Consider the following 12,296-nt stretch of genomic DNA (forward strand, 5'->3'; position numbering starts at 1 on the left):
AAACTGTTGTATAAATATATGCTGTGTGAAATTTGTGACTTTCCTAGTTGAAGGAGTGGGTGGAGAGGTTGATGAAAACCATGCGCGATCCCTCTTTACCACTGCTAGAGCTTCAAGACATCATGACCAGCGTGTCAGGTCGCATCCCTCCTGCTGTGGAGAAAGCCATCAAGAAGGAGATGGCTCAGTATGCCAGCAACATCACCTCTGTGCTCTGCCAGTTTCCCAGTCAGCAGGTGAATCACATCATTCTAACTATGCACACTCGCTTCTCTTTAACCAGTGTTTCTCATGTATTATTTACACTGTGACGGTCCACCATAGTCTAATTTGCCCCACCAAAGTTTCAAGAGGTGGTCATTTGGTGTTGTGTGCTATTAGGCTGTCACGTGAACCGGTTGTGTGTATCGTCAATTAATTAATGTGTAATGTGTATAATTAACTTCTGCCATAGATTGAAATTATAATGTGAGAAACACTGTTTTACAGTATAATACCTGTCATACAGCCATTTTGTTTATGTCTGTTGTATTAGTTTCCACAGTAACCCCACTTTACAGAGAACAGGATGTAGTATGTATGTAAATATGTTGTACAGTACACAACACTGCCTCATTGTATTTGTTTATTTACACATATTATATAAAGACTGACTAAAAATCCCCCAGGAGTTTAGTTCTCCAGGAACTGTATTATAGGAATTAGTTTCTCAATCTATTCAAAACTTTTTCTATTCACAACCTGTTTTTTACAAACACAAGTTAATCACTCTTAAGGAAAATTCACACACACAAACTTGTATTTATATCTTACATTAGTGAGGACACATCATCGATATAATGCATATAGGGAATATGCATTATATCTTATATCTTAACTATCACAAATAAGTGCCAAACCTGACCTAAACTCATTTCTAACCCTTATCCTAAAACTAACCCTGAAAAGGCCTTTTAAAGTTGTGGGGCCCAAATAAAATGTCAACATTTTTTGGACCTCATAGTGCACACGCACCTAAACTGTCATCTATGACCTCATTCATAAAATGACAGCTAGAGGTCTGTGCAAAATAAATGTGATAGTACTGGTAAATTTCTCAACTGTGTCATCCACTTACATTTGGATTTTCTTCTCCACAGCAGAATAAAGCTGTGAACCCCCTTCACCCTTTGCACATATACTTGTGCAACAAATGATTTCAAAAGATAACTCAGAGTGAAGACACACAGGATCTTAGTAAAAGTCTAAGGATGATGCAATGGAAAGTATGGATTTAAGAAATTTAAGAATTTAAGAAAAGAAAAAGCAGTCCAGTGTAATTATATGAGTACAAGTGAAAAGGTGATGCCATGATCAGATTATATTTAACTAGTTTTTCTCACTAATTTCACCCCGTGGTTGGACCTTGTATTCCTTGCTGGTTCATCTACACACACAACTTGGATATAACAAGAACAAGCTGATCTAAAGGGTCAACGATTCCACTGGGATAAATTATGAGTCTCCTCAGTTGTTAGGATTAAATGCTTATATGGTTTATCTGCTTTGTTTCCAGATTGCAAATATTCTCGACAGCCACGCGGCTACTCTGAACAAGAAGTCAGAGAGAGAAGTCTTCTTCATGAACACTCAGAGCATTGTTCAGCTGGTGCAGAAGTGAGTGTTTAACTCGGCATCCTAACATGATGTTTCACGTACAGATCACTCAGTTTCAACTGCAGAGAATGGTGTTTTGTCAGTTTTCTGTTTTGTGGAATGTCAAATGCTGGCATTATTATTAGATTTGTGATTAAGATAAGATAAGGTAGCTTTTATTTATCTCACAGTGGAGAGAAAACGGCGTTACAGCAGCTCAACAATAGATAATAGACAAACAAATAAACAATATACCAGTAAGCCATACAAGTAGGAAAGAAATTATTTACATATATATACATAAATATACATATGTAATAAGGTGCAGTTTCTCTCTGTAGTAAAAATATACAATGAATGTAAACATGGCGTTAAAGAGCATTGTTTAAGTTATATTATTACCAGTGCAGCACCCGTTCTCATGCATTTCTTATCCAAACAATGTCAAAGTTGTCAGTGCACACCTTGGGTTCACACAACAGAACTGAATTAAATAGCCTCAGCTTCTCAGTTTTTATGCTTGCTGTAACTTGCTGTGACGTACATCCATTATGCCTGAAATCTACTGCAAAAGTTTTTTTTGTAGTTTTTTTCTACCTTTTGTACGGACACATAGCTATGGGGAAACAGATTGCAACCTTATGAGATGATGACTTTCTCTCACCTGACTGTTTTTTTTCTTCTCTCCCTCAGATATCGCAGTGGAATACGAGGTCACATGAAGGCGGTGGTCATGGACTTGCTCAGACAGTACCTGAAAGTAGAGATCCAGTTTCAGAATGGTGAGGAACTGAGAGACACCCACTGTCAAACTGAGTAGTTTCTTCGTACTCTGCACGTTTATCATGAATCATTGCATCTCCACTCTCTCCCTTTGGTGACACTCTTTCACATTAAACTTGTGACTCTGCAGTTCATCTGCGTAGTTTATCTTACCAAAGTGTGTTGGCTTGTTAACAGGGCATTATGACAAATGTGTTTTTGCACTGCGGGAGGAAAACAAAGGCGACATGGCCAACGTGCTCAACTATATCTTCTCCCATGCTCAAGTCACCAAGAAGAACCTGATGGTTACAATGCTCATTGTAAGTGTCCATTCTTATTGTCAATTTTTATTCCTCAGAAAAAAAGATGTGTCCCACTTTCTCACATCAGTAGAAGTATAAAGCTAAAAGACATGGAGCAAAATTCAAATGAGGGACTGAGACCCCTTATAACCCCCCCCTTGGTTTCAGTTCTGTGTTTTCAAAATCCACAATTAGTCAGTTTATTTCTTTTTTAAGGGCTCGGTAACATGATGTGTGGACTGTGTCTATTACAGGCATTTGATGAATATGTGGTTTAGAATATCAAACTAATAATGTAATGTAATAATGTCATTTCTTGTGTTTAGGACCAGCTGTGTGGCCGTGATCCCACTCTGACTGATGAACTGATGGCCATCTTGACTGAACTCACCCAGCTCAGCAAGACGACCAATGCCAAGGTGGCGCTGCGTGCTCGGCAGGTCAGATATTTCCTTTTTGTGACATTCACAAACTCATTTTTAAAGGCTCAATAACGGGCATTTGGAGACAACAAAAAGATTTCTTCTCCATGATCCATAACTAAAATTCCACCACCAGATGTCACTGTTTACTCTATTTAGCGACTGATTTATTTCCTCTCAGGGAAAACAAATACTAACCCAAATGAGATTTCAAGGTCTATAATGTTACTAAACATTAAAAATACTATTATGTGTGTTTGCAGTCTTGAACTGTATTGATTTTCCACATTTGGCCTTCTTTACACAGGTATTGATAGCTTCCCACCTTCCCTCTTATGAGCTGCGACACAACCAGGTGGAGTCCATCTTCCTGTCTGCCATTGATATGTATGGCCACCAATTCTGCATTGAGAACCTGCAGGTAGGTGACAAAGAACATTAAATAACATGTTTTGCTTGATCTAATGTCCATTAATAGATTTCAAGTCATCCTTTTTTCTTTTTAGAAACTGATCCTTTCAGAGACGTCCATCTTCGATGTCCTACCCAACTTCTTCTACCACAGTAATCAGGTAGTCAGGATGGCTGCCCTAGAGGTGAGACCTACACTGATGAGATCATTGACTTAACCTAATCTTAAAGTCTGTGTATTTAGCTTGCAGCAACATAGGATCTGCAGGGAAATCCGAATTTTTTCAAATACCAAAGCCGCTGAATAACACTTAACTAGTGGAGGCAGAGGTGGATCACTTTATTTATTTGATATGCATGTTAATGCACTGACTAACTTCTGTTTACTATAAGGTAAAATTGCTTATTTTCTTGATGGGATTTGGTGTGACAGAGCAAGTGGTTTACAAAGTTACATCATTTGTAAAAGATTGACAAACATTCAGATAAAGGGGCGGACTTATGAGCTTGCAGTATAGTTGCTAATGTATATAGCTGCATGCTCTGTGCAATCATCGATGTTGTTGACAGCTCAGAAAGTGAAAAGATACAGTAGATGCAAACTGGCGGAGATTTTATTTGCTTGGCTTTTTGCAATTAAGCCAAGGTGGTGACAATGTCAGTTGGTGCTGATGTGTCAGTACCTCCTACAACCACACTTCCAAAAACTTGAATTACTCCCTTTAACATATCTAATGAATATTGTATGTGGTTTCCTCTCACATAATTGCAGGTTTACGTGCGTAGAGCGTACATTGCCTACGAGCTCAACAGCGTTCAGCATCGACAACTCAGGGACAACACGTGCATTGTAGAGTTCCAGTTCATGCTGCCTACCTCTCATCCCAACAGGTATCACACTCGCATGAAAATGTCTGACAATGCTCATGTGCTGTGCATCGCCTCTCCTGCCCTCCCCTCCCCAAAATGGCATTGTGGACACCTGTTAGTAATTATATCAGCAGTGGATGTAGAATTAGGCTTTGGTGGCAGTGATGCTGGCAGTTTGGCAGCATCACTGCCACTCCCTCACAATGTAGTCACAGCTAGCATCAGCTTATAATAGCTCTCTTTATTCTTTTATCTGCTTAATACTCTTGTATTACTGTTGTTTATGTGTTTGTAAAGTAAGTCATGTGCCGTAGTCACACAAAACCACTTCACCACATAGAAGCTCTTGGTCATAACCTCAATGTTGTCTGTGGCTCCTCCCTCCCACCTCTGTCATTGTTCATCGTTGTTCTCAGTTCTTGTAAAAACAAGGTATTTTACAAACTCAGAAAATACTTTCCTCGGTATCTCAAAAGTACAAGTGCTATGAGCAACAAAGCTGTCAGTCAGTGTCAGTTGTTCCTAGGAATCTGGGAGAGACATCAGAGATAAACTAGGAATTTTTGAATAAAAAATACGAAACTGCACTGTGGTATTTCTGCAGCACTCAAATTTCACATCCTGCCTGTCTGAATGTGTTTGGTGTGGACGCCTGTATGATTTGCTTGTTGCTTGTTCACTTTTATTTATTTATTTTTTGTCTTGTGTCATTGCATGCTTGTGTTTTAAGGTGTCTGAATTAACCTTCATGTTGAGATTGTGAAGAGCTTACCTCATTACAAACAGGCATTGGGTTCACATGATGCATGTTGAAAAGGGAACTGTCAGGAAGTGTTTATTCATCTCATTTTTCATACTTCTTCCTAGGGATTGGGGCTGCAGATTATTTTCATAATTGATTCACCTGTCAATTATTTTCTCGATTACTTGATTGCTTTTTTGGTCGACAAACCAACATTATTTGGTTTTAATGAATTCTTTGTTATATGGAGCAAAGAAACCAGAAACTATTCACATTTAAGAAGCTGAAAAAACACTCAAACTTAATTGATTATCAAAATAGTTGACGATTAATTAAGTTAATAATCGATTCATCAAATAATTATTGCAGCCCTACTAGGAATGGAGAGATATACATGTGTATTGCACATGGAGATAGAAATGACTCACAATCAGTTTAGCTGTTTATTGTGATTGGAGGAAATTATTAATATTTCATGTGCGTTGAAAATGCTGTCTAGTTTGCTAACATGTAGCTGGCATCTTTCCAGTCATTCTAGGATAGTGTGAGCTGTAATAATCATAAGATTCTTGTTTTTCACTTTAAAATGTAAAATATGTACCCTGTCTTCACTGCCAAAAAAACTAACTTTTACAATAATATTGGGATTTACAATTATTTTTGGTCAGGATAACCTTGGCAGGAGATTCTCATTTTGTTCCATTCCTATTCAGTAAATCATTTAGAAACAGATAACATGTAAACTTTCACACACAAACACCCACCCATGCACCTTGAATGTCTTCGTCTTCTGATGCCTGCAACTAACCACTTAGTAATCGATGTTGTTTGATTTCAGAGGGAACATCCCCACTCTAAACAGGTATTGTAAATATCTTTTTTATTGCATTACATACTAGTGACTGTAGATTAGGTGCAAGGTCAAAACCGTAATTCATTTGAGAATGAACTCGGCTGGAGTTTAAAGCGTGAGTCCGTAATTTGCTTTGAAAACACTCTTTAATGTTATTTGTTGAAATCCTCTTCACATCCAGTCCAAAAAAAAAAAAAAACTTGGGATAGTATTCATAGGGCTTTCACACAGGTTGGTTTGGCTTCAGAACCAAATTTTGCTGTGCTGTGTTGGGTGCAGATGGTGCAGTATGTCATAAAACCAGTTGGTGGCAGTATAGGTCAGTTGAGATGATATATGTCAAACATGTCCATTGCCTTTGCTGTTAAAGGTTAATAAAGCAGCTGTTGTAGTCAGTGAGGTGGAGGATTTGATGCTCTGTGTATCGCAATGTGTATTGTATTGTGGCCTATGTATCATTATGCACATCACATCGTGAAGATGTAGGAAATACTCAGCCCTATTGGTTGTGCTTCAAGAGCTACAAAAAACTTTTTTTATACAGTGTTGGCTCTCAGGGTGTGAAGAGGATAAAGACAAATTTGATTAAGGAATAAGGTGTTTTTGAAACCAACTATAGATTACAACTTTAGGTCAATGAGGTGTTTTGTTATGCAGCTGTTTGATAAGGTTACTGTCTGTCTCTGAGAACTGCATGGCCTTTGGCATTCAGCCGCTGTGTCAATCATTTGTGTCTCTATGTGTGTGTTTGTGTCTTTGTGACAGAGTGTTTCATGCTAACCTATTGTATGTGTTGTAGAGACTTGAAATACCATATGACCATATTAATATGGTGTAAGGTCATTGAAATACATGTTTTTAAGCTAGTGCAAATCTCCTTAACTCAAACATGTGACTGTCCCACCAGAAAATTTTCCACTCCAATCCTGGACACTATTAAAGAAATGGAAACTAAAATACAGGAAGATAGTAAATCAAAGGATGATGGCGCTGAGAGGAAAAATGTCTCAGATTCCGAAACTGTGGACAGGTCTGACACCTAAAACCTCCAGAGTGCTTTGAGTGGGTGTCTTTTTGGGAAGCCTTCCTTCAAATCAAAGGACTAACCCCCAACAAAATGAAATCTGTCAATCTTTTAAATGGATTTTCCTGGTGGATTTACGTTCCTTTGTTCCTGTGAAAGGAAAATGTTCTTCCGTTTAATCTTACTAACCTGTGGCCTATCTCAATAGAGGTATTGGTGGCATTATGTAACATTGCTTTCACTGTGTTCAGTTAAAATGGGTTTTTATTTGTTTTATAATATAATTTGAACCCCCCCTTACATTTTTTCTTACAGTATTAATACATCCCAGCATCTTAAAAACATAGAATAAAGCTGCAGAATTAAAACTGTAGTGAGGCTCTTTAACTTTGTCTTGGGGTATCTTTACCTAGCCAGTTTAGTTTTGTGGCAGATTTTCTTATTGACTGCTCTTTGTTTACACCTTAGGATGTCATTCTCATCCAACCTGAACCACTACGGCATGGTGCATGTAGCCAGCGTCAGTGATGTTCTACTTGACACGTCTTTTACACCACCCTGTCAGCGCATGGGAGCCATGGTCGCTTTCCGGTCCTTCCAGGAGTTCACCAGGTCAGTCCTTGTTAGTGTTAGAAAATAGAGCTAGATATGGGTATATATTGTTGATAGGTGAAGATAATATCAGAAGTGTGATTAATGGTATGTATGTTCTCTTATAGGAACATCACAGATGTGTTGAGCTGCTTCACTGACTCTCCTCCCCCAAGTCCAACTTACCCAGAGGGTGGTAATCCTGTGCTGTATGTTGAAGAGGACAACAAGGTGATGAGAACAGGCCCTGTCACAAGTCAAGTCCTATAAAATGTTTTATGTAATCAAAAGTGAAGAGCTTTATAGTGAGTGTTTGGGTTTTTTCAAGTGTTTGGATGAGTTACTGACCCACAGTCAGCAAAGACCCCCTTTGTGCCCCCTGTAGCGAAAATGAGCTTGAAACACCGAAGCTCATTTGTTTATAATTTTGACCATTTCACTGTTTTGTGTTTGGTCTGTCACAAAAAAAACCCAAAACATTAACATTACAGTTTGTGGTTGTAATGTGACAAACTGTGTAAAGGTTCAAGGGGATTGAATACTTATGCAAGGCACTGTAGCTCATTTGAATTTAATGATTAAGGTTAGATTGCTGAATTCTCTCAATTCAGTTTGAAAAAAATAACTAATTCTTGAGATATTGTTGACTTCAGTGGGCATAGATTTTGTTGAGTCTTTTGTTTTGTGACTAAAATCAGTTTTTGCTTTTGTTCCCTGGCAGCCATGTTTTCAGTGAGGATAAGTGGTTGTGTGTTAAGCTGGATTTTAGTGCTGGGGGCACACAGTGCAGTCAGTTGTGACTATGGGCTCTAACTTAAACCCAGTGCAAAGTGGCATCATGGCAAGGTCCAACTGATACCGTTGTTATTTTGACACCCAGTGCCCATGTCATGTAGGTAGTGTTGGTCTTAAATTGAGTTGTGGTTGGGTTCAGTGTTTGTGCATTGCTATCTTTAGGCTGCAAAAATACACTGTGCCATTAACCAGTTAACCAGTGGGGTGGAGTGGCTCAGTGGTTAAGACCCTACCTTGTGTACCAAAGACATCATGGTCGCAAGTTCGATTCCACCCCTGGCTAATTGTACTTGATTCCATTGTAAGTCGCTTTGGATAAAAGCGTCTGCTAAATGACATGTAATGTAATGTAATGTAACCAACAAAAACTGGTGTTAAGTCAATGGCACAGTATTTTCATGCTTATCTAAATGGTGCATTAGATGTGCCTGTATAGGCGAGTTCAGTGCCCCTCTTTCTCCCCTTTCTCATCAGTTAAATGCAGGTTGAATGTCAGTGCAATTGCTTATCCTGCGGGTTCTGTCAGAAGGGACAGGCGGTCAGTAGACGGTGGAGGCAGAGGTTCCACAGGCCAAGGTCCACATACCAATCCCTCAGTGAAGTGTTCTTGCTCTGTTGCGAGTCCTCGATCTGCTCGCTCACCTTCACATTGTGCACGAGCAGATCTGTCTCTTCAGCAAAGAATCGTTCAATTCTCCAGTTTCCCGCTAGTCCATTTAAACAGCAATATGCAAATACAGGTGCACCTGGGTTTTAGGGTGAATGACACGCAAAACTAATTGGCTTCATCAATGTTATGCCCAGAACACACCTAACACACCTACAACCCCTTTGCACCTTGAGCCTCACTTTGCACCAAGATTTTGCACCATTTATCTGGCGAAAAAGTTGGACACACACTAATGCACTTTTGCCATACACTATAGATAGTTTAAATAAGCCCATGTGTCAAAACTGATACAGCCGCACTTCAAATGACCAAAAACCTGATCCATCACGTTAAGTACATATGTGAATGCGCATAAGAAACTTATTACTCTGAAACCTTTCAGTGACAGTCTGGGCCACATACGTACATTGTTTTCTAAGATAATCAATTTGTTCACGACTTCTGTAAGAGCCCTTTAATAAATTCAGTCTTTGTTTGTCTAATTTCTACATCTTTTATTTTTATTTCTGCTCGACATGGTACAGGAAAATGTCAGATTTACTTACAGCATTTTGAACCTATCACAAGTTGTTACTCGAGATGTATGTAAAGATGCATTCTAAGGCCACTCATTGACCTGTTTGCTTTTTCGTCCAGATTGTCCTAGATGAGCCGATCCATATCCTGAATGTGGCCATAAAGACGGACAGTGACATCGATGACGACAGCCTGGCAGCCATGTTCAGGGATGTCACTCATTCAAAGGTTAGGAGCTTTTTTACAGCAAAGGTTTTTGAATTCAAAATGTTCAGAAAAGAACGTGTCATCTTGACATGTGCTTTTTGTTTTTTATCAATCCCAGAAATCCCTGCTGTTTGAACATGGCATCCGAAGGCTGACTTTCCTTGTGGCTCAGAAGGTGAGAGTTGTAAGAAACTTACACTGCCTGCTAACTGTATTTACAAGATACTACCATGCATGTCACCTAGGGCTGCAACATTAATAAATTATTAATCGATTACAAAATGAAACTACTTTGACAATCATTTAAAGATTAGTTTCAGCGTCTTACTTGTGAATATTTTTGGTTATGCAAACATCATTTTGGAGGTTTGGGAGACACTGATCAACATTTCCAATCGTTTTCTTCATTTTATGGACCAAGAAACTGATTGTTTTTTGATTTTTTTTTTTACAGATTAACAAATTAATTGATTATTAAAAAAAACAAAAACAATTGTGAGTTGCAGCCTTTATGTCAGCTCTTCAGTAATTTTAGCATGTGTCAAAGTGATACACATGATTTGTCTTTTTGTGATTACTAATGCTTCAATAATGAAATTGTCAATGACATGAGTGTGGTAATTGTAATGATATTTGCATTTGAAATTTAGCTTATTGTCCTGTTTGTTTCTGTATCTCCTCCTGCATGCCTTGCTTTTGCTGCATTTATGATGACAGGATTTCAGGAAGCAAATCAACTGTGAGGTGGACCAAAGGTTTCATGTAAGTAGAGGGAGACAAAGGAAATGAGGGCAGTTGGTTCTGAAAAAATAGTTTTGCTGCATTTGCCATTGCAAAACAGTTCTGTCAAATAAAGTGGCCATTAAATATGCGACCAGTCAGCTCCTTTATTCAAGAGGAAGCTTATTTACCTCTGTTGTGCTAGCATGAATAAAGGAAACATAATGCACCATTGTCCTGAATCAATAAAATTTGGCTAAGAAAGCAGCAGGATTTTGAGCTGTAGTTAAATGATGTAACCCACAAAAACATGTAGTCATAACTAAAACCTGCATTGCAATGAAACCCCCTATCATGGCAGTTCTATGTTATGTCGTGCTGATTGTGCCATGGATTGCAAGACCCCATGCATCCTTCAAGGTTTGACCAACTATAAACTGAAGGTGCACTAAACACAGGAGGAGCCACATTTTTATTATATATAAAAAATAGGCTTAGATTTTTCTTTTGATGTCGCTGTGTCTGTGATGGCCCTTGTTACATGGAGAGGGCGTGCGTAATCACAACTGTGTAGGTCTCCTCTGTGTGTCATGTCGCAAGTCTCTCACCATTATGCGGGCTGCAAGTTGACCTCCAGTTACGCTGCCATTATATGGGGCGAGTGTAACACTTAATATAATATAATAAAACATGGCTAGCAGGCGTTATTCACAGGATCAAACGCCACTGAAAACAAGATCATGTTTTATTCATTAGCACAGTGAATGATATGTGGCCTATTACCATTATTATCTGATTCAATACACAGCCATTCCATCAGTATGGGGCGAACATGGCAAGGTCCAGACCATCACTGTGAAATACTCTGCATTATAAGTTATTTTAGTTAGAACTTAAGCAGAACCCATAATAGTGTTGTGATTCATTTTATTGTTAGTTTGTGCAAGAACCATCTTATTTTATGGTGACATTGTTTATTTATTATTAATTTTATTCTTCTTTCTTTTTTTTCCATGCAGAGAGAGTTCCCCAAATTTTTTACATTCCGTGCCAGAGACAAGGTGAGTATCAACATTTCACAAACCATGAGTCAAATCAGCTCTTTACTTAGGGAGGATTTATTTTTGGATTTGGATTTAATCAAATATGCCATAATAGTCTTTCATCATAATCAAGTGATCTGATGGTGAACAATAACAAGGCTTCTGCACCTTCTCTGAGGTCCGTTTACAGCCTCACAAGTAAAGTTGCCGTGTCATAAGATAAGACAATGTAGAAAAGTAGAAAAATAAGATAAGGAAATAAAGACTATTAAATACTATTAAATATGTGCAAGGCAACAAAAACAAGGTAAACAATCACATAGTATGTACAAGTAAACAGTGAGCTCAGGGAAGACAGTGTTATAATTAGCAGTATTGCACAGGGAATGAGGCAGTTTTGGTGTGCTGTCTACTGACAGCGCTGGTTGTACAGTCATGGGAGGCTTTGAACAATCACAGGGCAGTTAGTACATAGAAAGATCAGAGAGGGGTCCTATTGGCTGGATTAGTGTCCATATCAACAGATAGTTTCAGAGATCGAGACTTCATCTGTAGGGTACTGGTGCAGTCCCCATACCCGTTCTCTTGCATTTCTTATCCAAACACTCTGCCAAAGTCGGCACTGCACACATTGGGGTCACAGAATTAGTGACATCTAATAATGAGATGGCAGATGTTATTCTTCATTTGTGTAGAAATATTCTACTTCAAAACATGAAACACACACCAT

At 38.6% G+C, this 12,296-nt stretch overlaps 1 protein-coding gene across 6 annotated transcripts in view; it reads left to right on the plus strand.

The window, feature by feature from the left end:
* Window positions 1-12,296, plus strand: part of acaca (acetyl-CoA carboxylase alpha) — a 46,074-nt gene that overhangs the window by 12,504 nt on the left and 21,274 nt on the right. Inside the window, exons 18-33 of one of the 6 annotated variants that reach the window (XM_044016538.1) lie at window positions 48-236; window positions 1,556-1,656; window positions 2,329-2,417; window positions 2,596-2,720; window positions 3,029-3,142; window positions 3,432-3,545; window positions 3,631-3,720; window positions 4,308-4,426; window positions 5,986-6,009; window positions 6,908-7,030; window positions 7,493-7,636; window positions 7,744-7,846; window positions 9,717-9,824; window positions 9,922-9,978; window positions 10,521-10,565; window positions 11,543-11,584. In XM_044016538.1, the coding sequence (XP_043872473.1) occupies window positions 48-236; window positions 1,556-1,656; window positions 2,329-2,417; window positions 2,596-2,720; window positions 3,029-3,142; window positions 3,432-3,545; window positions 3,631-3,720; window positions 4,308-4,426; window positions 5,986-6,009; window positions 6,908-7,030; window positions 7,493-7,636; window positions 7,744-7,846; window positions 9,717-9,824; window positions 9,922-9,978; window positions 10,521-10,565; window positions 11,543-11,584 (1,587 nt within the window). The remainder of the gene's footprint in view (window positions 1-47; window positions 237-1,555; window positions 1,657-2,328; window positions 2,418-2,595; window positions 2,721-3,028; window positions 3,143-3,431; window positions 3,546-3,630; window positions 3,721-4,307; window positions 4,427-5,985; window positions 6,010-6,907; window positions 7,031-7,492; window positions 7,637-7,743; window positions 7,847-9,716; window positions 9,825-9,921; window positions 9,979-10,520; window positions 10,566-11,542; window positions 11,585-12,296) is intronic. The other 5 variants (XM_044016539.1, XM_044016540.1, XM_044016542.1 and 2 more) reach the window with 5 other exon arrangements.

The sequence above is a fragment of the Solea senegalensis genome, unplaced genomic scaffold, assembly GCF_019176455.1.
Source record: "Solea senegalensis isolate Sse05_10M unplaced genomic scaffold, IFAPA_SoseM_1 scf7180000014589, whole genome shotgun sequence".
Lineage (NCBI taxonomy): Eukaryota > Metazoa > Chordata > Actinopteri > Pleuronectiformes > Soleidae > Solea > Solea senegalensis.